This window comes from Mytilus californianus, unplaced genomic scaffold (genome assembly GCF_021869535.1).
Source record: "Mytilus californianus isolate M0D057914Y unplaced genomic scaffold, xbMytCali1.0.p SCAF_13, whole genome shotgun sequence".
In the NCBI taxonomy this organism is placed as follows: domain Eukaryota; kingdom Metazoa; phylum Mollusca; class Bivalvia; order Mytilida; family Mytilidae; genus Mytilus; species Mytilus californianus.
Genome location: NW_026262615.1, coordinates 23,306,842 through 23,329,862, shown reverse-complemented (window position 1 = coordinate 23,329,862; position 23,021 = coordinate 23,306,842). Strand labels below are relative to the sequence as shown.

General features: G+C 32.2%; 1 protein-coding gene across 5 annotated transcripts in view; it reads right to left on the bottom strand.

Annotated features, from left to right (window-relative positions):
• The window catches only part of LOC127723376 (nuclear receptor coactivator 3-like), a 187,249-nt gene that overhangs the window by 19,299 nt on the left and 144,929 nt on the right, over positions 1-23,021 (bottom strand). For all 5 annotated transcript variants that reach the window (XM_052229953.1, XM_052229955.1, XM_052229956.1 and 2 more), the window contains one exon: positions 18,677-18,805. In XM_052229953.1, coding sequence (XP_052085913.1) covers positions 18,677-18,805 — 129 coding nt within the window. The remainder of the gene's footprint in view (positions 1-18,676; positions 18,806-23,021) is intronic.

Here is a 23,021-nt window from a genome sequence, read left to right as displayed (position 1 = left end):
AAGGTGCAATAAAGAAAAGAACATTAATAAGTCATTGCTAAGTTGAGAATATACCCAAGACTGTCCTATGAATAAGTCCTGAAAACTGCAAGTGTATGAACTACTGCCAAATGGTCCCATTCGTAAAACATCAATAGTTCCCATCACGTCAAAGATAGTAAAAAATCATTATCATTTAATGAAGATTCACTTCAGTGAAGCAAAAATATATGTAAATTTAAATGTTACATCAGGATAAACAAAGGTGTGTGACACACAATAAACACTATTCAAATGTAAATAACCCGTAAAAAGTTATTTACTTTTGAAAATATAACATGTTGTTTCGGATTTTAAATCACACATTACACCTTAAACACTGTAGTTTCACTGAACTGTAACAACAGTAACAATATTATTGTGTTGTGCAAACCATAAACCCATAAATTGTAAAAATTCTTCACTTTCTACTTTAAGACTTTAAGACTTAAAAAAAAAAAATTACGTAAGAAGAAATTTTAGAACTTGTAGTCAATAATGTTTATAAGGAAAATTTAACACAACAAGCATGACGAAAAAAAGTGGAAAACTGATTATTTGAGTGAATTTTCTAAGTCCAAACTTGATCGGTATTTTATGGTAATAAGCATTGTGTATATGTTTCATAACATTTGGTTTAGGCAAACTAAAGTTAGAGAAAGGAAACCAACCTTAGGACGTACTGACAAGGGTAAAACTCAATGTCCCCTCCACTACGGCAGGAGCATAAAAAGTGTGGAAAACTGATTTGCAGGACTGATGGATGGACAGACAGAAGGAGTGCAAACCTAAAGTTCCCTTCGACTTCGTCGGTAGGGGACTAACAAGCATTCTGAGAGTATTGCATCGGAATACATAGTCCCCTTCCGGTTAAAAATTCATTGTACTGGAACAAAATGCTAACTTGTCTATATCTTCAAGCATGATGAAAAAAAATGGGGAAACTGATTATTTGAGTAAATTTTCTAAGTCCAAGGACCATAACTCTGCACAAAATCATCAGACCGGAACATAATTCGAAACCTGAACTGTAACTTGTCATGATAAAACAATCTACCAAATATTAAATCAATATCTTCAAGCATGAAGAAAAAGTGTGGAAAACTGATTTGCCGGACAGACGGACAGACAGACAGACAGACAGAGTGCAAATCTAAAGTCCCCTTTGACCTCGTCAATAGGGGACTAACAAGCAATTTAAAAGTTAAAAACCATTGTCTGAAAATGTATTTGTTCTTATTTTTCTCTCTTTTTCCTTATTTATGGGACACTTGTTTCTGTTACAAAAAAAAACACTGATCATAAGTTCACCAATATTCTTGCAACTAGTTAATTTCAGTTACAAGTTTACAACAACTGGTTAATTCCAGTTACAATTTCACAACAACTGGTAAATTCCAGATACAACTTTACATACAACTGGTCAATGCCAGTGACAAGTTTACAACAACTGGTCATTTCCAGTGACAAGTTTACAACAACTGGTCAATTCCAGTGACAAGTAAACAACAACTGGTCAATTCCAGTGACAAGTAAACAACAACTGGTCAATTCCAGTGACAAGTAAACAACAACTGGTCACATTCCTTTAAAAGTTTACAAGCTTCTTACTTAAAAACTGTTAAATAATGATGTCAATGCGTTTAAGTGAAATGAATTGACTTAAGTACCATTAAAAATTTAGCAAAAAAAAATTCAAAGAAATTATTGACATAACACGTTCTCATCTAAAATTAGAAATTCTCATTAACGGTCATTTGCCATAATTCGTACTCAAATAGGTCGAATTATCGCTCATAAGACAAACTTGTGCAAAAACGAGAAAAATAAAAGAAAAACACGTTTTTCTTTTTATCAAGCACTTGAAAATCGTGAATCTGACATATTGAACACCTGGTGTATGCTGAACTGAATTGTAATAAATTAACTTGCATTTCTCAGGCCTGTATGCCAGCATACGAACCTGGTGTATGCTAAAGTCTACATTTGATTTATACATTGTATTTCTCAGGTCTGTATGCCTGCATACGAACCTGGTGTATGCAGAACGGCAAATATTGAATCAAATGTTGTATTTCGCAGGTCTGTATGCTAGCATACGAACCTGGGTGTTTCCAAAAAATCCTTTACTTCAGTAGTTGTGTTTTAACGCTGATTTCGATTTTTTTTTTAAACTAAAAGCCTACCACTGACCTCCATATTTTCCCCCGATAGGTAAACAGAAAAGCGTTAATTTGCAGGGCAAACCGGTAAAGCGTTTACTGTTGTAAATCTAAAAATGAAAACCGATTCTCAAGTTCCACGACTATGATCACTTTATTGACATGACAGTTATCTGTTTGTTTGCAAATTAAAATTACGGAAAAATGAGGCGATCATAATTTGTACAAGGTTCCAAGTTGTTGACAAAATTTTAAATGACGTCAGGGACCTTCTGACGTAAGGCGGAGGGAATTATAGACGGATAGCACTTGACTTACGCGAGTTACTTTTTACCAGTACACTTAATTAAAATAATAGCAATTGATTACAAAACAAAATGTTTTTTTTATACTTTGTATTGGTAAATGATAAAAAGTCAAAGAACAAATGGACTATTTATCTGCGTTGAATGACCTAATAACACCTTATGTCACGCACTCCTATATGACGTCATTTACAAATGTAAACAATGTGAATGATCAATGAAGGAGTTCCCGTCACGGAGAAGAAAATGGACAATTCATTGAAAAATACGCTCTATTATCTAAATTTTAATATACCAGAAGCAAAACAGAATGTCAGATACATTTACGGTAAGTAAACCTAGCTGTTTTTGTACATTTTCCACGAATTCCATAGAACACCCTCTTTTTTTAGAAGTGACTGACTGATTTAATCCGGCTTGAAAACTATAATACAAGATTATTGATTACGCTAAGTTTGTTTTCTCAAGAGGTTTGTTCACTTCAATCAATTTCATGCTAGACATCATGTGGCGAAATTTACTGCTGTTTTACTATCAAGCTACCCCCCCCCCCCCCCCCCCCCCAAAAAAAAATAGCCTTGCAAGACGTCATAAGTATTTGGACTACCACCCACTATCCAGATTTTCAAAATGCATGGCCAATGCCCTTCAGTTCTTATTCTAACAACTTTTAGGGAAACAAAAGTCCAAGGTAATAAGGGGGGGGGGGGGGGGGGGGGGGGTGAGCGCTCACATGTTAAAACCGGCCACACTAGTCTTTATGTGCCTGTCCCAAGTCAGGAGCCTGTAGTTGAAGTTGTCATTGGTTCATGTATGTCGTATTTCTTTTTCGTAAATTGTTTTGCTATAAATTATTGTTTCTTATTTTTCATGTTGGGTCCTTTTATCATCTGACTATACAGTATTGGTTTTTCTCATTGTTGAAATCCGTACAGTTGCCTATACTTGCTTACATCCACTTCATTTTGGACTTTGGTGTACAGTTGTCTCATTTGCAATCATCCCACATCTCCTTTTTTTTACAAGGAGGTTGTATGATGTGTCCTTGTTTTGGAAAACTGTACAGTACATTTGTCACATGATCACTGCAGCATTTTGTGATGTGTGTATGTAAGAAGCTGTTACTGTAACAGGGTAATATGAAAAGCTATCAACAAAATCGAAAGACAGACAGAAAATTTTAAAATATAGTGAGCAATAAAAAACAAAAAAAGAAGTAATTCAAACAAATTAAACATACATTTATTGCGAAAGGATCAGAACAGCACATTTCAAGAGTGTTCAATTGGAAAAATGAATGTTAATAAGGAAATGACATATTTCATTGATCTTCAATCAGATGCATGGCGACAAAAATACTTTCAACTTCAAGGGAACGACTTCAATTCAACCACTAAGAACCCTTAGTTCATATACATTCTAAAATCAGTAATTGTGATAATGTTAAAGTTGTGAAGTGTATAATATTCACACATATATATATATGTATATAATATGTAGTTTCCATTTCTCGTTTCAGCATTTTTCAAACAGTGGCTATACCTTTCATGTAACTATTTATGTGTTGCTTATGAATTGAATTGTAACACTTCTTAGTGACTGGATAGGTTAAACCAATGCCTTCCTAGAAAACTACGACATCAATGAACAACACCTGACCTTTTGCTGTTCCTGCTAATAAAGTAAAAATGGCTTCACTAGAAAAGGACGACACCTAGAACATGTAGAAAAAGCATCAATTCTTTGGCTTTCCTGATTGAAGGATTTATTTTTACAACTCCAGTGTATAATATGCCATTATAAACAATTTTTACCATAGTATAATGCTATAAATTCACTAATTTCCATATCTATTAGCTAATCCAGTTAGATATCGACTTATGATATGCAGTGAAGACAGATCATTGCAAATTGTTTACATTACCGATAATTAAAATAAATGTATGCATGTTTGGCATACATCTTTGTAAAGCAAATTGTATACAGACATCCCCCTAAAAGCATTAAAAAAAAAACAAGAACTTTGGCATACACCATGTTGACAGGCAGAGATGCAAACACAATGACTTAAACACTTTGTTGTATCACTGTCTATTTAGTATGCATATTGCCAACTATATCAGATTTTAAGACAGTTTCATTTTCTCTCCATCAATTTCTAACCAAGAGTTCCAAATGGTGAAGTTGAAATCATCCCTTCGTAAATTATACGGACGCCATCACGAGTTGGTTGACCGTTATGGAATAACCGTTTCACAGATGATATCGGATATGTTTCTTACGTCGTAACTACAATCCCCTTCCCTTTTCATGAATGTGACTAACCGAATTAGACTATTTACCGGGTTTGTAATAACATGAGCAACACGACGGGTGCCACATGTGGAGTAGGATCTGCTTACCCTTCCGGAGCACCTGAGATCACCCCCAGTTTTTGGTTGGGTTAGTGTTGCTCAGACTTTAGTTTTCTATGTTGTTTCTTGTGTACTATTAATATTTGTCTGTTTGTCTTTTTCTTGCCATGGTGTTGTCAGTTTATTTTCGATTTATGAGTTTGACTGTTCCTCTGGTATCTTTCGCCCCTCTTGACACAATGCTTGAAGTTACTAACTTAGAGCATGATGAAAAATAATAGTTTTACAATTTAAAATATGAATACATGTACAACATACAGCTGGTTAGAATGCAAACCATTCAGCTTGCTAAATATCCAATAAGTGCCACAAAATATGCAGAAATTTTAGACTGGAGGCAAACCCTACACAAATACACTAGCTCAATGAACACCAGCTTGGTTTGACAATACTAAAATGTATGTAAAACTATAATTTAATAGAACATAGGTGGGTATACAGGCAATCAAATCTTGTATATATCCAAGTAAAAAAAAAATAAGTGTTCACCGTACACCAGTGTTGTATGCAAGAATACCGTGAACTGAAAATGTCAAACAAATATGCAAACTTTTATGTTCCAATGTGTATAGGACTATAGGTCGGTATGCCGACAATCAAACCTATGAATTCCATTTTTTTACAAGAGTTTATTGAAAAGCGGGTTGATATACAGGAATAAACCCCTGAGTGTTGCAGTTAAGAATTGAGAGCTTTCTTTCAAATTCAAACGAAGTTGAAGGCTATACATAAGTAATTCCTTACATCGATGTAATTCGGCCTTTGACATGTTTGATGGAGATACATTTGTATGTCTCTTTCAAAATCATACACATCTCCTTATTTTCTATGGGGGGGTTGGTTATGCAAACATAAGTAAATAAGAAATGTTACTACACAGTAAATGCTTAGCATTCAGGCAGACAGACTTGCCAATACAAACATGAATCCAGAATAAAATTTTAGAATCCATGCAGGCATACAAGTATCTGGCAGAAAAATGCCAAAATAAATAATAATTTGAGTCTATATGCAGGCATACAGACCTGACAAATACTAATATACGCAGAAAGTGAGAGTTTAGCATACGCCAGGTCGGTATGCAGGCATACAGACTTGACAAATACTAGTATACGCATACAGTGAGAGTTTGGCACACACCAAGTCAGTATGCTGGCATACAGACCTGACAAATTCTAGTATACATTTGTACACATAGAGTAAGAGTTAAGCATACACCAGGTCAGTATGCAGGCATACAGACCTGACAAAAACTAGTATATGAATAGAGTGAGAGTTGAGCATACACCAGGTCGGTATGCTGGCATACCGACCTGACAAATTCTAGTATACACATAGATTCAGGGTTTGGCATACACCAGGTCAGTATGCAGGCATACAGACCTGACAAATACTAGTATATGAATAGAGTGAGAGTTTAGCATACACCAGGTCGGTATGCTAGCATACCGACCTGACAAATTCTAGTATACACATTGAGTGAGGGTTTAGCATACACCAGGTCGGTATGCAGGCATACAGACCTGACAAATACAAGTAAGAGAAAAAAGACTGAATTTAGCATACTTTTCATTGAAACATCTGAAATAAAGATGGGCAAATGCTATGTTATGTATATATTTCAAAAATGGCATAAAAGTATAACAAAAATGCAGAATGAGTAATTTTTTAAGGTTTATTTGCTTCAACTATTTCCTGGGTGTTGAAATAGTTCATTCTAGCATCCTATGAAAAAGGTTTATGATAAAATGATGAAGTTTTGGATTCGCATTTACAAAAAAAGACCACAAATCTTGCAAAAAAATGACAGACAAATATTAATAATGCTATACAGTGACTTTTTAACGCGAAATATATCAATCACCCCAAAAGAAGTAGCTTTTTCACACAAAAATCAGTTAAGTGGCATATGAGAATTTCTAATTTTAGATGAGAACGTGTTACATAAAATAAGGATTAAATTCAGCAACTGTGCATTTTCTCGTTCAATAAAAGCGATATTAATGTGGAGTAAAACATTACACCAAAAATATATGCCTTTTACGATGTCATTTTAAACCAAATAAAAAATATCACATTTCAATGGACATCCATTTCTGCAAAATCAAATTTCTGCATTTTCAATTAGTGATATAATCTTTATACTGCAACCTGCTATTTAAATCATTTAAAACGACATACATTTATGATGTATTCTACCCTTTTCTATTGTGTTTTCAAACATTTATCTGGTAACTTTGTAATGTCATCTTCAAAAGCTGTATAAAAATCGTGCAACATTTTAAAAAACCACAACTGAAATCTACCATCTTTATTAGTGTATCACAGTCTGACATGAAGCATCTCATATTTTGAATGAACCCAAAATTAAAAAAAAATATATGGAACAATATGGTCAATGACCCATCTTTTTAAGCACAGCAAAGTCGTGAATTAACAGAAAATTGAACTAGATTTAGGACAAATAAAAAGAAAGGTGATCATCCTAACTATTCAAAATTGGTGTCTGAATAGAAAACAAGGATAAAGATTTAACTTGCTGTGGATTCATTTATTTTTCATGGAAACCAATTTTTCGTGGAAATCAATTTTTCGTGGACTGAGGAAAAATGTATTTTTCTCGAATATTTGATTTCATATTTTTACAAAAGGCTGCATACAAACCTATAGACAATGTATGGTGTACCTTTACCCATTTAATTCACCCAAAAAATTGTATTCTCAATCCAGGTTCAGTTGTATCAAGAAAAGACGTGTAAATATTTTGTTAAAAGTTTTTGTCTTTATATCTATAGCTAAAATTGAAATAATTCGAGTTTTTGTCTATATATCTATAGCTAAAATTGAAATAATTTGAGTTTTTGTCTTTATATCTATAGCTAAAATTGAAATAATTCGAGTTTTTGTCTTTATATCTATAGCTAAAATTGAAATTATTAGGCATGGCAGACATTAGATACTGTTATGTCTAACATGGGTTTGTTCTTTAATTTTTCATTATAGTATAACCTTGTCCATGATTGATATAACTTAACATTGCCAAAATTTGTTTTACCTTGAAGCAATTACACAGTAAGTGTTTGGCATTTGATACTAATTTGTAAGTTTTTAGCAATTAAATGGCAGTCTACACACTTAGCCACAGACCTAAAAGACTAGGAGTCAGTTTCACAAAAAAACTTATGACTAAGATTGATTGTAGGTATCTTAGTCGTAAGTTTTTTTTTGGGTGAAACCGACACCAGGCTTATAAAATTACTTTCATGCCTGTAAATATTTCTATTGTAGGCAAATACAAAGTTTTGCCATCTCTAAAACATTTGTGGATACTGAAGTTTATTGCGAAGACTGCTGAATAGTATGTCATCAAAGCAACAACCTCACTGCATGTGATACCAACATGCCGACATTGCATGTTACAACACAAAGACAATCACTCACTCTTTGAAAATTGATTAAAGAACTGTATAAAATAGGGAGATGAGGTATGCTCTATTTCTCAAATAAGCATTGGTTTACTTTTATAAATTTTGACTTGGATGGAGAGTTGTCTTATTGGCACTGTCATACTACATCTTCTTATATCTATGTAGATTTCATTGACTTAATGGTATGTCTCATTGTATAAGTAAATTAAGGGGAGACAACAATAAATAAAACTTTAAAAAAAAATCCAAATAAAAAAGTTTTAATTTCTTTTTCTTAAGAACAAAAAAGATGTAAGTTACCTGTTTAATTAGGCTGCAGAAACGTATATCAAAACTCCCATAGTATGTATAAATTCCTCAGTATAAAAAGAATTTTAAAATGTTGTAAACTTGTTTTTAAGAACAAGATGACACAAGAATCTCATTATTGTGTTATAGTCTTGTAATATTACACAACAAGGTAATAACTTAGAATATCGCCCTGGGGGAATTATAACTGTAACTTCTTTATGACAAGAAATTTCAATGTGATCAATTGATTGATTTAGCTAAATAGAAAATCTATTTACAATTAAAGGCAATTTTTTAATGGTTGTATAAAATCTAACATTAAGGAAAAAAATTTAACTACCAATACAGGTATGATTTAAGAAGAGAGTAAACAATCACTTATATTGTGACATTAATTAATCTTGTTATATATTTTCTACATACTTCATTAATTAATATGATTAACAATGTGAAAATGCACAGTTTTAAGGGGTACGTCTAAGGAAGATTAAAAGGGACTGTTTATCCAAGAGAGACATTCAAGTCATATAAAAGGAGTTTCTAGTTATTATAATGTTATTTTAATTATTGAACCAACGCATGCATATATGCTCTACTGAGCCCTGTATGCACGTTTTTACATTTATTACGAATCTATAATGTATTATTGACAAATACTGAAATGATATTTCATTCAAGGACTGTTGATCGCATGCTAAATAACTTTTGAGTTTTTTGCCGAAATTTCCCGAATTGTGACATCTTCCTTTGCACTTGCACTGGCCGAAGTTCTAACGAGAAGTCTGGTAGTTAAGGTCAATGTATACAGGAAAATATTGGAGAATCAGTGTTTGGGAAGACAATAATTCAATAGTAGTACATTTATGAAAAATTTGATAAGGGTTTTCCTTTACCAGAAAGTTCATGTACACATATTCAACTTTTTTTTTAAATTTGAAGTTTCATATGACGTTAATAATACTGAGAGCCTCTATTCCCATCAAGTAAATCATATTATAGGACCCCTGAATTCTGAAATCACAGAAAAAAATCTTCCCATCTAAGCTTTTTCAGAATAACTTTTTCCAAAACTATATTCCCCCCTCCCTCCCCCCCTAAAAAAAAAGATATAATAAGAAAATAAACAGAATACAGGTGTTTATTTCTTCTCAAAGCTTTTTTAATCATAATGACATTATGCTTGCACCAATAAGATGTATGAAGATAATTTCCTTATGATTCCATCAGTTTATTTACTTTCTATTTATTCCTTCACTGATCAGTTAAAACATGAAGCAAATCGTTTGCCTGTTTTTTTTCCACAGTCGCTTTAACTTGTTACAATGACATCTGATTAAATGATTTATGTTCCAAAAAAAACAAATGGGAGACAACTCTAGCATAAAAAAAGGAACCTAGCCCTACATAAAATTCATAATATAAGTCAATTTATTATTTCAATTTTGATTAGAATTTGTATGAATATTTTAACAATGACATAAAATCAATACAGTGTTACTTTTATTCTGATGAAGAAAAAAGATAAAAGATATCAAATGAAAAACTATAAGTCAAAGAAAAACCAAATTAATACTATGGCAAAAAGAAATAAATGGAGAATGTGTCCCCATGGACACAAATGATCCCCCCGCTTGCATACAACATTATAAAGGAACATAACTCAAGAACGATATAAGTGACGCTACCCAAATTTGTACTTGATCTGAGTTTTGTGGTAATAAATATTCTGTATAGGTCTCATAATGTTTGGTTGGGACAAACTAAAGTCACAGAACGGAAACTAAAAATTTTGCAATTTTTCGATTTTTAAAGGGGCATAACTCGAAAATAATAAAAGTGATGCCACCAAAATTCAACTTGATCTGTATTTTGTGGTAAAAAGCATTGTGCATAAGTTTCATAACATTTGGTTGAGGCAAACTTAAGTTAGAGAACGGAATCTAAAAATTTTGTCATTTTTCCATTTATAAAGGGGCATAACTCTAGAACAGTTAAAGAGACGCCACCAAAATTCAAATTTGATCTGTGATTTGTGGTAATAAGCATTGTGTATAATTTTCATAACATTTGGTTGAGGCAAACTCAAGTTGGAGAACGGAAACCAATTTTGGGACGTACAGACGTACGTACATAGGTACGTACAGACTGACAAGGGTAAAACTTAATGCCCCCTCCGCTACGACAGGGCATAAAAAACAACAGACGACTAGATGAACAATAGTGGACAAACAAACAAACATTAACTACACAGAAAACATAAGCTTGAGCATCCCTTGTATGAACGAGTATTTTTGTTTTGTTTCCTGACTTTTAGCATTCATTAATATATTGTTTCTTTTTCATTCATATATTGTTTCTTATTATTTTTTGTACTATTGTGATCCACCTCCTGTACATTGATCCACCTCCTGTACATTGATCCACCTCCTGTATATTGTTTACGTTTGTGTTAGGTTGATGACTTCTCCAATAAAAGGTTTCATCGCAATCATTTCCATTTAAAGATTTTTTGATGACATCATAGTTAAATGTCACATTATTCATCGAGAACAAAAATCATTATACCAAGTTTTTAGTGTACATATATGGTGCTTTAAATTCTGAAATTAGTGTGATGTTTTTAATATTGCGTAAATTGCGAAGAGATAGGTTTTGCAAAAATCAAAAGTAACTTTTAGAATTTTGATAGCATTATTTGAATGCAGCATTTCCTGAAATTGCAATAATTTGTCACATTTTTTTCCACTGTCCATCAATTCCAATAATAAATTCAACCAAAAATTTCTGAATTTTTAGTATGTAATTCTTTACCTAATTTTAATGAACTGACAATATAATCCCCCCTACTGAAGATGAATATACAAGTAATTTATTTACATATGCAAACTTCAAATCAAATTTCACCAAAATAATTTCGCACAAGAACATGTATATAAGAGGCATATTAGACAAACTTCCGTCAGTTAAGTGACATATTGTTCAAATGTTTTTAAATAATGTTAAGCAAAAAAAAAAAAAAACAATGCATGAACGTATTCCAGTAGATACTCATTAAATATTCGCTAAAAAGTTCACCAAAATAATTTTGCAGAAATACATGTATATCAGACAAATATAGAGTAAGTCAAGTGACCTAATTCAAATATTCAAAAATTATGTTATGCAAAATGATAATGCATAACTATTTTAGAGGATGCTCATAAGGTGCTTCTTTTTTTTAAAACATAACACATAACAATAAATACAAACTTATAAAACTACCTTTTCTACTAAATAATCCTCCGAAAATGAAAAATCCTCATGAACCAGAGATTGGAGACTTAACATTTTTTTTACTAAACACATAACAATCTGCACAATTACATTGACAAAATATTTGTTTTGTTTCAGAGTTAAATCAGGAACATAGATTACATGTTTACATGGAACATGGCATGTACCAATCACAGGGGTCAGAAGGGGTCAATTTTTTATTTTTTTTATAAATGAAAATAAATATTAAGAACACAAACACACAAATAAGAATTCAAGATCAAAAGATTGAGGTTCCAAGACAAAAGTATAATTATGACATTTTATTTATGCATTAAAAAAAATTCTGACTGTTCAGAAAGACAACTCTATCCCACCTGAATAAATGGATCACTCCAGACCAGTGGTCATTGATATCAATATATATATGTTTGTTTCAATGACATGTGATAAAATGATTGATATTCCAAAGACACATGGGACACAAATCAAATATTAAAAAATACTCAGCTGACCACCAGGCTTTAAAGCATGAACCTACAAACTTCTTTAAAATGCAGTTTTTTTTTAACATATTTGAAAAAATAATCCATGACTAAAGTCCTTGAAATCTAGTACCAGGAAATGGCCTTAAATTATTTTCACGCATTATCCAGGCAGTCAATCTTGTATGACATTTTAACAAGGTGCCTGTAGGGTGGATATTACATGTAAAAATCTTTAAATTAAGCTGGGATAATATCTTAACTAAACATAGTGAAGACAATGTTCTCTTCCTAGGACAGAATCCTGTAGTCTTTTGAACTATATATATATAAAAGACCAAAAAAGTGAAAAGTATATTTTAACAAATCGCATTTGACTAACAGGTCGAACAACTGATGATCTTAAACCCTGCTGACTGCCATTGACGATTGCCAAATAAATTGATCATGAGATGTAACATGGATCTTGATTATGAACTTAAGAGACATTAATTGTCGAAATCCAGATATGGTGTACAAATTTTTGCACCTCATGTTTGCGGTATACCATCTTCTCCACAAGTTTATTGTTTTCTGTTTGGTATTAAATTAATAATCAAGATCCATGTTACATCTCGTGATCAATTTATTTGGCAATCGTCAATGGCAGTCAGCAGGGTTTAAGAACATCAGTTGTTCGACCTGTTAGTCAAATGCGTTTTGTTTAAATATACTTTTTCACTTTTTTGGTCTTTTGGAAAATGTTGTTTATGCTGTATTTAGACCTGTCTACCAAGAAATTTGTTTGGCATGCACACGTGTAAAAATTGCGGTTTTTATCCAATGCAATCATAGGTTTGAATGTTGTTTTCAATTTAGACTTAGGATACATATATATATATATTATTTTAAAAGCTTTAAAAAGTTATCCAAGTAGATAGGCATTTTCAAATGGCATTCAATTTTTCATCAAAATATTTTAATAACTTAACAATTGTAACTAGAAATCCATTGTCGAAAACCCTTCCCCATTTGAAAAAATTAACAAAATGCATATTTTGCTGTGTTAAACCCTCGAAAACTATTTGGATACTAAAAAAGAATAGGTGGTTTTGTAGTAAAAAGATCTGATAGAAGTTTCAATGAAAAATTGTGCAAAATGACAATAATCCTATTGTGTTGCTAAAGCTCGACATGGTCAAGTGACACGATAAGGTCATCTGATTTTAAGGTATTGTGCACAGTTTCTCTTAAAAACCAATAGTCATTTGAATTTTGAGCCCACAAAAATAATTCAACAGACCTCCAAAATTGTCATACTTTAGTGTTTGCAAAATATTTTTTGGGACTATAAGCACACTCTAGCTATCTATCATAAACATGTTTGATAATTTTGTTTTCTTTTGATATTTGTTCTTGTTATCTTGTAACTGAATTCCCATTAGATTCCGTGCAAATAAAAATAACATATTTATAAAAAATAAAAATAAAATATTACACATTTTTTTTTTTTTTTTTACATTTTCACTTACTCTGTAAAAAGTGCAGAGATTGACTATTGGACAAAATCAATAACAATACAATTTTCCGTGTTACTATATACCTTTTATTTTCTTTATCTAAATGCATTTTATATATCCTTACCTTGCCTTGCAATGAATAACCACCTTACTATTAAGTACTGGAATACCCACAACTCAATAAAAAGTTGATTCACATGTGTGTGAACATAAAAATGATCCTACTGTAATCATTGGATAAGTGACCTCAACATAAACCATTTTTTACCTATTTTATATTCTCAATATAATGTTACTTAGGTCTATTTAAAAAAAAATATAATATAAACATAAAAATATAAATATAAAAAATAACAAAATAACATGACTTTCTGAGTTTGTTTGTTAAACTCAGCTGTTACCAAAGGAAAGATAATTAAAAAAGTAAGTAACATGTTTTTTCATTAAAATGTTTAATATTTTTGACTAACAATGCGAATAAATTTAACTTTTTATTTTTAAGACAAAGAATCTTTTTGATATGAGATGATTCAATTTTAAACTAACTAAGGACATGCATGCATGGCTTAGGGGGTTGGTTAGATTTATATTTACTTCTATATTAACCAATTGAAGACCTTTAAACATACATGCATGACATCCCTACTTAGTTGGGTAAGTTGATAGGCCAGAAACTACACAGACATTCCATTTTTCCCAGTTGGATCCCATTTTTCTGTAGAAATCCATGTAGTTTTGGCTTCAACAAAACGTCGTCTGCATGAAATATCAATTTATTGGTTATCACCTTATCATGTATTGAAAAATGTCACACGATTCTACTTTTTCAACCTCCACTTTGAAACAGAAACTATCCCAGAACTCACTTATTAACACTCCAAGAAACCTGATAAAATTACTGATGTATTGGTGTGAAATGTGACCTCAAATCACAAAGTTCTTATTTTTATTTTAAAAAGGATTGTCCTAACAAATCTCATTTTTGTATAATTGGAACTGGCCAGTCAGAGTCAAGAATTGTCCATGGAAGTCAGCTTTTCATTCATGAGAAGAAAATGAGGACTTTTATAAAGGACTTTCTATAAGTTTTTGCTATCAAATATGATTCAGAACGACCAAACAGTTTCAGATAGACCAAGTTGTGATTTTCTGTAGACAGGGGCTGAACAAGGAATTTTTTTAAAGAGGGAGCCATAATTTCATAAAATTGAATATTTAATGCAGATCAGAGAAAGGCAAACTGATATTTTTTCCAATCGACGGCTCTATGCCCCTTGCATCCTCCACTGATAGAATTCGATGTAGACCCTATATTGGGTCATTTCTGAGTCAGAGTACATATTATATGTCATCATAAGCTAACAAGAGTGCACACGCTGAAATGTCTCGCCTTCTTTACTAACCATTGATTTTATGTTGATAGTCCTAAATATAAAGCTTTACTACAAGTATCACATAAACTTAACATGATCCCAAAAAATGAGGCCAAGGTTAGATAAACCAAACAAGAAACACATGTACACCTTATAATCATTCAATACACCAAATATAGTTGACATATTGCTTATAGTTTCTAAGAAATAGACTCAACCATGAAAACTAAACATTGATCAATGAACCATGAAAATGAGGTCTAGGTCAGATGATACCTTCCAGATGGACATATACACCTTGCAATCATTCCATACAAGAAATATAGTTGACCTATTGCTTATAGTTTAAGAAAAACAGACCAAATCACAAAAACTTAACTATGAGCAATGAACCGTGAAAATGAGGTCAAGGTCAAATAAAACCTGCGAGACTTGACATGTACATCATAAAATATTTCCTTACACCAAATATAGTTGACCTATTGCATATAGTATTAGAAAAACAGACCAAAACACAAAAACTTAACTATAACCACTGAACCATGAAAATGAGGTCAAGGTCAGATGACACCTGCCAGTTGGACATGTACACCTTACAATCATTCCATACACCAAATATAGTTGACCTATTGCTTATAGTATTAGAAAAACAGACCAAAACACAAAAACTTAACATTGACCAATGAACCATGAAAATAGGTCAAGGACAAATGACACCTGCCAGACAGACATGTACACCTTACAATCATTCCATACACCAAATATAGTTGACCAATGGCTTATAGTATTAGAAAAACAGACCAAAACACAAAAACTTAACATTGACCAATGAACCGTGAAAATGAGGTCAAGGTCAGATGAAACCTGCCAGACTGACATGTATCCCTTATAATCATTCCATACACCACATATAGCTGACCTACTGCTTGTAGTATCTGAGAAACGGACCTAATCACGTAACTTTAACCTTGATCACTGATCCATGAAATGAGGCTGAGGTCAGGTGAACCCTGTCTGATGGACATGTAGACGTTGCAAGGAACCCATATACCAAATATAGTTATCCTATTACTCATAATAAGTGAGAAATTTACATAACAAAAAAACTAAACTTTTTTTTCAAGCAGTCGCTGAACCATGAAAATAAGGTCAAGGACATTGGACATATGACAGACGGAAAGTTCGTAACATAAGGTATCTGCATACAAAGTATGAAGCATCCAGGTCTTCTACCTTCTGAAATATAAAGCTTTATACAAATAGTTTACGCCGCCATCGTCGCCGCCGCCACCGGATAGTAATACCTATGTCTCACTTTCAGGCGAGACAAAAACTGTGTATTGATATAATTCAACTGTTGTGTCAATTCAATTTCATTGAATGATTTTTTTTATAAAAGTACTGCTGAAATTCAAAGATTAAATTTTCATGGATTTTAAAGGTTGTTAAAAACATTTTGTGAACCAACTTCCTTTTTTCTAAAGTATCAAATTCTTTACAAATAGGAAAGTGAAATCATTTTTGATAAATACTTCTCAGGAGATAGTATGAAATAAAGAAGATATACATGTAGTATGATTGCCAATGAGGTGACTATCTACCAGAAACCAAAGATGCAGAAGTTAGCAAAAATATGGTCACTGTAGGGCCATGAGTATCTATCTGATCACATCTATACTATTAAATGAGAAGACCTGATTTTGTGTGTCGCTTCTCTTCCTTCCACACTAAATCAATCATCATGCTTTTATGTCCTATAGGTAACATGTATAGTTCCATCTGTCATCCTCGCTTATAAATATTTCATTTGGGTTTTTTTGGGAGAAAAACGAAAAAAAAGACGTCCGGATATTGTTTCCGTCCTCAGACTGACTTTTAAGTTATAGATAAGACTTCCGTTTAGGACTTAAAATTGCACATTATTTTCATAGGTACAAGGGGACAGGACAATTATTTTCGCGTTTTTCTGTATACTATGAACAAACATACATGTATACTATATAAATACAGTGTATTTGCTATTTGCTAGCAATTCCAAGTTTAATTCCATGGATTGATAATAAATACCAAATAAACTGTACTTATATAGTATATGTTATTATGTATGTTTAATGTGAACAGAAAAAATGCTAATATAATTGAAATTAACAGAAAACAACAAAAAAATAAAGGACTTTGGAAAAGGGGGAGGGCTAAAAAAATTGTATTGTCCCCAAGTACCTTTGACTTTTGATAACTTTGCTGAAATACTCCAGTCATAAAATCTTTTACAAAAATTCATCCTACAACAGTTTACATACCATCAACAACGCTCTAAATGCCCGTGATTTCGCAGGTGTGTTCTAGTTAAACATAAAGTTAACACAGGTGGACTAAATGTTGAAGGTCGTACTTTGACCTTTAATTGTTAACTTTATATACATTGTGACTTGGATGGAGAGTTGTCTCATTGGCACTCATACTACATCTTCTTATTTATATAATTAATGTAAACTGTATGCCCTGATACACGAATTCAGATTACACAGGTTTTACAATTAACACAGGGTTTAGTTTAGACAGGTTTAACTGTAGATGAATACTATTTCCCATGATGCTTTGGGGGTTTGGTTGATATGGGTTTCCCTGTATAATTAAACATGTTACTTAATTACCATTTCAGCTTAATTTTTTTGTGTTTAAATCATTCAAATTTTTATTTTACAAAATATCAAGATTGACTTTATACAAAATGTGTTGCAATGAGGTTGGTTAAGGGTTTTTTCTTAGTAAAATAATTTTCACTTGCTTATATGGTACTTGGCCATCATTCACCCTTTTCAGGCAAATAGATAAAAGTATGTATCTTTCGTACCTAGATTTTTTTTTATTTCAAACAATATCCCCTTTTTCACATTCTTCTATGCATATACTACCCTTTTATAACCCTCTACAATCAATGCAATCTACATGTACATCAGAAAAAACCCATGTAAATCAGTTACATTGAATAGTTCAGTAGAAATAAACAAGGTTTTTCCCCCAATAATTCCTATGTAACTAAAAGATCAAATTTATGTAAGGGAATATTTCACAAAATAATATCAAAAGGAAAATAAGCGCAAATCAAACCCTCTCAAAAATTTTTCCTCTTTATAGAGTGTGCCCATGTCATGAGGTTTTCTTTGCTTCAAACATCAAGGTTTTTTTTTTTAAATACACACGGTCAATTGTGGTCTGGATTCAGAGTTCTCAAAATCTTTTTTTCCCTGGTTGTCCTTGAAAAAAATCTGCTGGTCCTCACTATAATTTCTATAGCAAAATACCAAAATTGTGTTGGTCCTTTGCCAAATTTTGCTGGTCAAAACCTTTGGACAAACACTTTTCAAGAACTCTGCTGGATACCTAAACATTAGTTGATAACTAAACAACAAGGGCATACCAAACAGTTACCATGACAACAAACTTACAGCAGGTGCAGAGGTAGTACAGTTATTGTCGTCTGCTAACAGAAACTGAAGTAATTCTCCATTTTGGAGGCCTTTGTCTTTAACTTTTTCTTTTTTATCTTTGTCTTCTCCAGGGTCACTTAATAACTGCTACAATGATAATATAAGGCATATATATATATACATGACCACTGCTTAGTATTTCAGAACGCCAAAATAAGTAAAGGAGGGAGTTTTCAGATTTTTCCTGGAAAAGCAAATTTGGGAAAAAATCGAAATGACACATTATTACTTCTATATCATAAATTTCATTTCTAAGCCATGAATTTTCAGTCTAATAAAGAAAAAAAATAATTTAGATTTTTTCATAAAAAAAAAATTTCATTTAAAAATTTAGTGATAATTTGTCTGAAAATAAACATAAACAATGTTTTTTGGGAGATAAATAAAGTCTGTTTTTATTTTTGAAAGTAATGACAAAATATGCACTTTCTGGACACATATTTTGAATGAAAACATCAGAGTGATAATTTGTCTAAAAATAAACATAATGTGAAGTCATCCCTGCATGCCAAGATAAACTCTCTGTGTGAGAAAGTTTCTTAGGAGATATGCCTACCGTCTGTTATTATTTTTTAAAAATTAATGAGAGAATGTGCAGTCATCTCTTCCTGCCAAGATAAACTCTCTGTGTGACAATGATCCTAGGGAGATACATGTATGGTCTGCTAACAATTTTGAACTTAATGACAAAATCAGCATCTTCTCTTCAAAGGAGTAAGGACAGGGCATTAAGTTCTAGGGTACAAACTGAGACAGTATAGCAGAATTTTGTGGATTTTTCGAAAAATTGCGTTTTCATGGATACCGTTACCTTATTTTATGGTTTTAACAAATTATGCATAAAACCCTAAGAAATATATATAATTTGTTGAACATTTAATTTTGTGGTTAACCACATTAACCATGTTGTCAAGAAATCCCTGAATATAAGTATCCCGGACATAATTATTGATGCACCGTAACTGTTTTTATTCAGAGGAATGTTTTGACACTCAAAGTTACGGAATTGATGTTAAAAGTCATCGATCAATCCATCATTCTTTCACTTTTAACTTTTATTCTTCACCTACTTTAAAATGCCCTTATCCATGTCTGGATTATAATGTATTGGAGTTTAACGTCTGGTGGCATTTACTACATGTGTATCAGTATAAGAACATATACACTGCTTTGTACTAGACTGATTTTTTTAAGAGCTAGTTCAAAAGGAAACAATCTGCAGAAATACATGTTGCCCTGCCCAGACCCATTATTCAGAATTCTATCGACCAGTCTATGCTCTTACTCCTAAATTCTGCATGCTTAGGTGATAGGCAGCATATTACAAGTTTTGAAGTCTGAAGTTTGACTCAGGCGACACTGAGGTGGTACCCTGACTAGACAGGTCTGTTATATTTATCTGCAATCAACCTTTTTACTATACAAATACAGGTGTACAGATAACAGGGTGTGTCATACCTACAGTATACATATACAGACTCAGGTATCCTGCTTGTGTTGCATCCCGAACAGTTCCATTCTAATAACTGTTAATGTCACAGGTCAATTTAGGATCTTCTTCATGGTCCTCATTTAAGTCATGTCAATTGAATTCAAAAACAAATTAAACAGTTGAGAAGTAAAAAAACAATACTTTTAAGCATGAAATTTTAAATTGCCGGATAAAAAAAAAATAGTAGGGAAATATAAAATTTATTTATACTTGCTTCAAGAAGAAAATTGCAGCTCGTCAAGCTTTTCTCCTGTTTCTAAAGCTCGTGCAAATAGACTTTATAATCTCCTATAATGCTGGAATATTGTACATAAAAACCTTCTAAAAGCATAAGATTGCAAGATTTGGGAAAAGTTCAGAAACCAAAATCTGTCTGAATGTGTAGGAAATGTTAACTTATCCAAGAGACGTTTAGCAAGCAACAAGCAATAATCAAACAGCCAAAGGAAAGGTTTCCTGAGAAGGCTTGCCCGAGTCAGAAATGATAGGACTTTCATAGGGTATGTCTGAACTGATTGTTACCAGTAAAACATAAATGAAGGTTTCCAAATTTTTACCCATGCTCATTTTTGAAATAGAAAATTATAAAAATGTAGCAAGAAAAGGAGCCAGTCTAATATCAAAATAAGATGATATGGTATGAATGCCAATGAGACACCTATCAACAAGAGTTCAAATTACATGGATATACTGTGAATTTTCGTAGGTACCAATTTTCATGGATTGAGGAAAACTTGCAATATCGTGGATAATTGATTTCGTGGTTTTACCAATGTCTGCATACAAACCTATAGAACATTTGAAATTCGTTGAACATTTAACATGTTTAAATTCTTAGTTCATCTGTACCCATGAAATCCATGACAACTGGTATCCAATGAACAATAAAATGCTTCGCTGGGCGCAGCTTAATACGACCACAGAGGTCGAACCCTGAACAGTTGGGGCAAGTATGGACACAACATTCAAGCTTGATACAGCTCTGAATTTGGATTGTGTTTAAATATTTGACACAGCATAGGTTTCTGACACAGAAAGAATGTGGTCTAAGAACTTGAATTTTTTTAATTTACCTATTATGGTCCAATGTCCGAAATCAAAATACATGGTTAGATTCATCATATGAAAGAACCCCATATATTCAATTTTTGTTGAAATCAAACAAAGATTAATTTTGGACCCCAACTTGGACAAACTTGAAAACTGGGCCCATAATCAAAAATCTAAACACATGTTTAGATTCAGCATATCAAAGAACCCCAAGAATTCAATTTTTGTTAAAATCAAACTAAGTTTAATTTTGGACCCCTTGGACCTTAATGTAGACCAATTTAAAAAACGGGACCCAAAATTAAAAATCTAAATACAGGATTAGATTTGGAATATCAAAGAACCCCAATAATTCAATTTTTGATGAAATCAAACCAAGTTTAATTTTGGCCCCTTTTGACCTCAATATGAACCAATTTGATATCAGGGCCCATAATCAAAAATCTATATACATGGTTGGATTCAGCATATCAAAGAACCCCATATATTCAATTTTTGTTAAAATCAAACTAAGTTTAATTTTGGACCCTTTGGACTTAAAGATTTAGCATATCAAAGAACCCCAATAATTCAATTTTTGATGAAATCAAACAAAGTTTAATTTTGGACCCTTTTGAACTCAATATGAACCAATTTGATAGCGGGGCCCACAAATAAAAAATCTAAATACATGGTTAGATTCAGCATATCAAAGAACCCCATATATTCAATTTTTGTTGAAATCGAACAAAGTTTAATTTTGGACCCCAATTTGGACCAACTTGATAACTGGGCCAAAACATCTAAAATCTAAATACATGTTTAGATTCAGCATATCAAAGAACCCCATATATTCAATTTTTGTTGAATCAAACAATGTTTAATTTTGGACCCCAACTTGGACCAACTTGAAAACTGGGCCCATAATCAAAAATCTAAACACATGTTTAGATTCAGCATATCAAAGAACTCCAAGAATCAAATTTTTGTTAAAATCAAACTAAGTTTAATTTTGGACCCTTTGGACCTCAATATGAACCAATTTGATTGCTGGGTCCACAAATAAAAGATCTAAATATATGGTTAGATTCAGCATATCAATGAACCCCATATATTCAATTTTTGTTAAAATCAAACAAAGTTTAATTTTGGACCCTTTGGACCTTAATGTAGACCAATTTGAAAACTGGACCCAAAATTAAAAATCTAACTACACGGTAAGTTTTGGCATAACAAATAAATAAATGTGGTCAAAGATTTTACAAATCTAATGTGCCATACTGTGCAATTAAAGAGTACTTCTTGAAATTTTTCAATATTTGAAATTTGAAAAAAAAATAATATTTGAAGAATAATTCTGTTAATTTCTGAAATCTGAAATGAGAAAAAATTGACCCCCCACAATTTCTTTTTACCTCCCCCCCCCCCCTTTTTCCCCCAAAAAATTCTTTCCCTCAAGATATGGTCATAATCTCAATTCAAGTTTCCAATGGAGTTTGCAACCATAATAACGTTGTATTTGGATTACCTCTCTTACACTGTTTTAAATTATCTTAATTGTTCATTAACCATTACTTTATACATAATTTAAAAGCAGTGTAAGGGAGATAATTTCAATGATGTATTTGATTTATCTCCCTTACACTGCTTTAAATTATGTTTTGTACTAAAGTATTTGTCCATTAACCAGGACAACCTTGTTTTTCCCCCTTTTTTGCCCCTAATTCCTAAATGGTTTGAGCCATAACCCCCCAAAGCAAATCCAAACCATCCCTTTGTGGT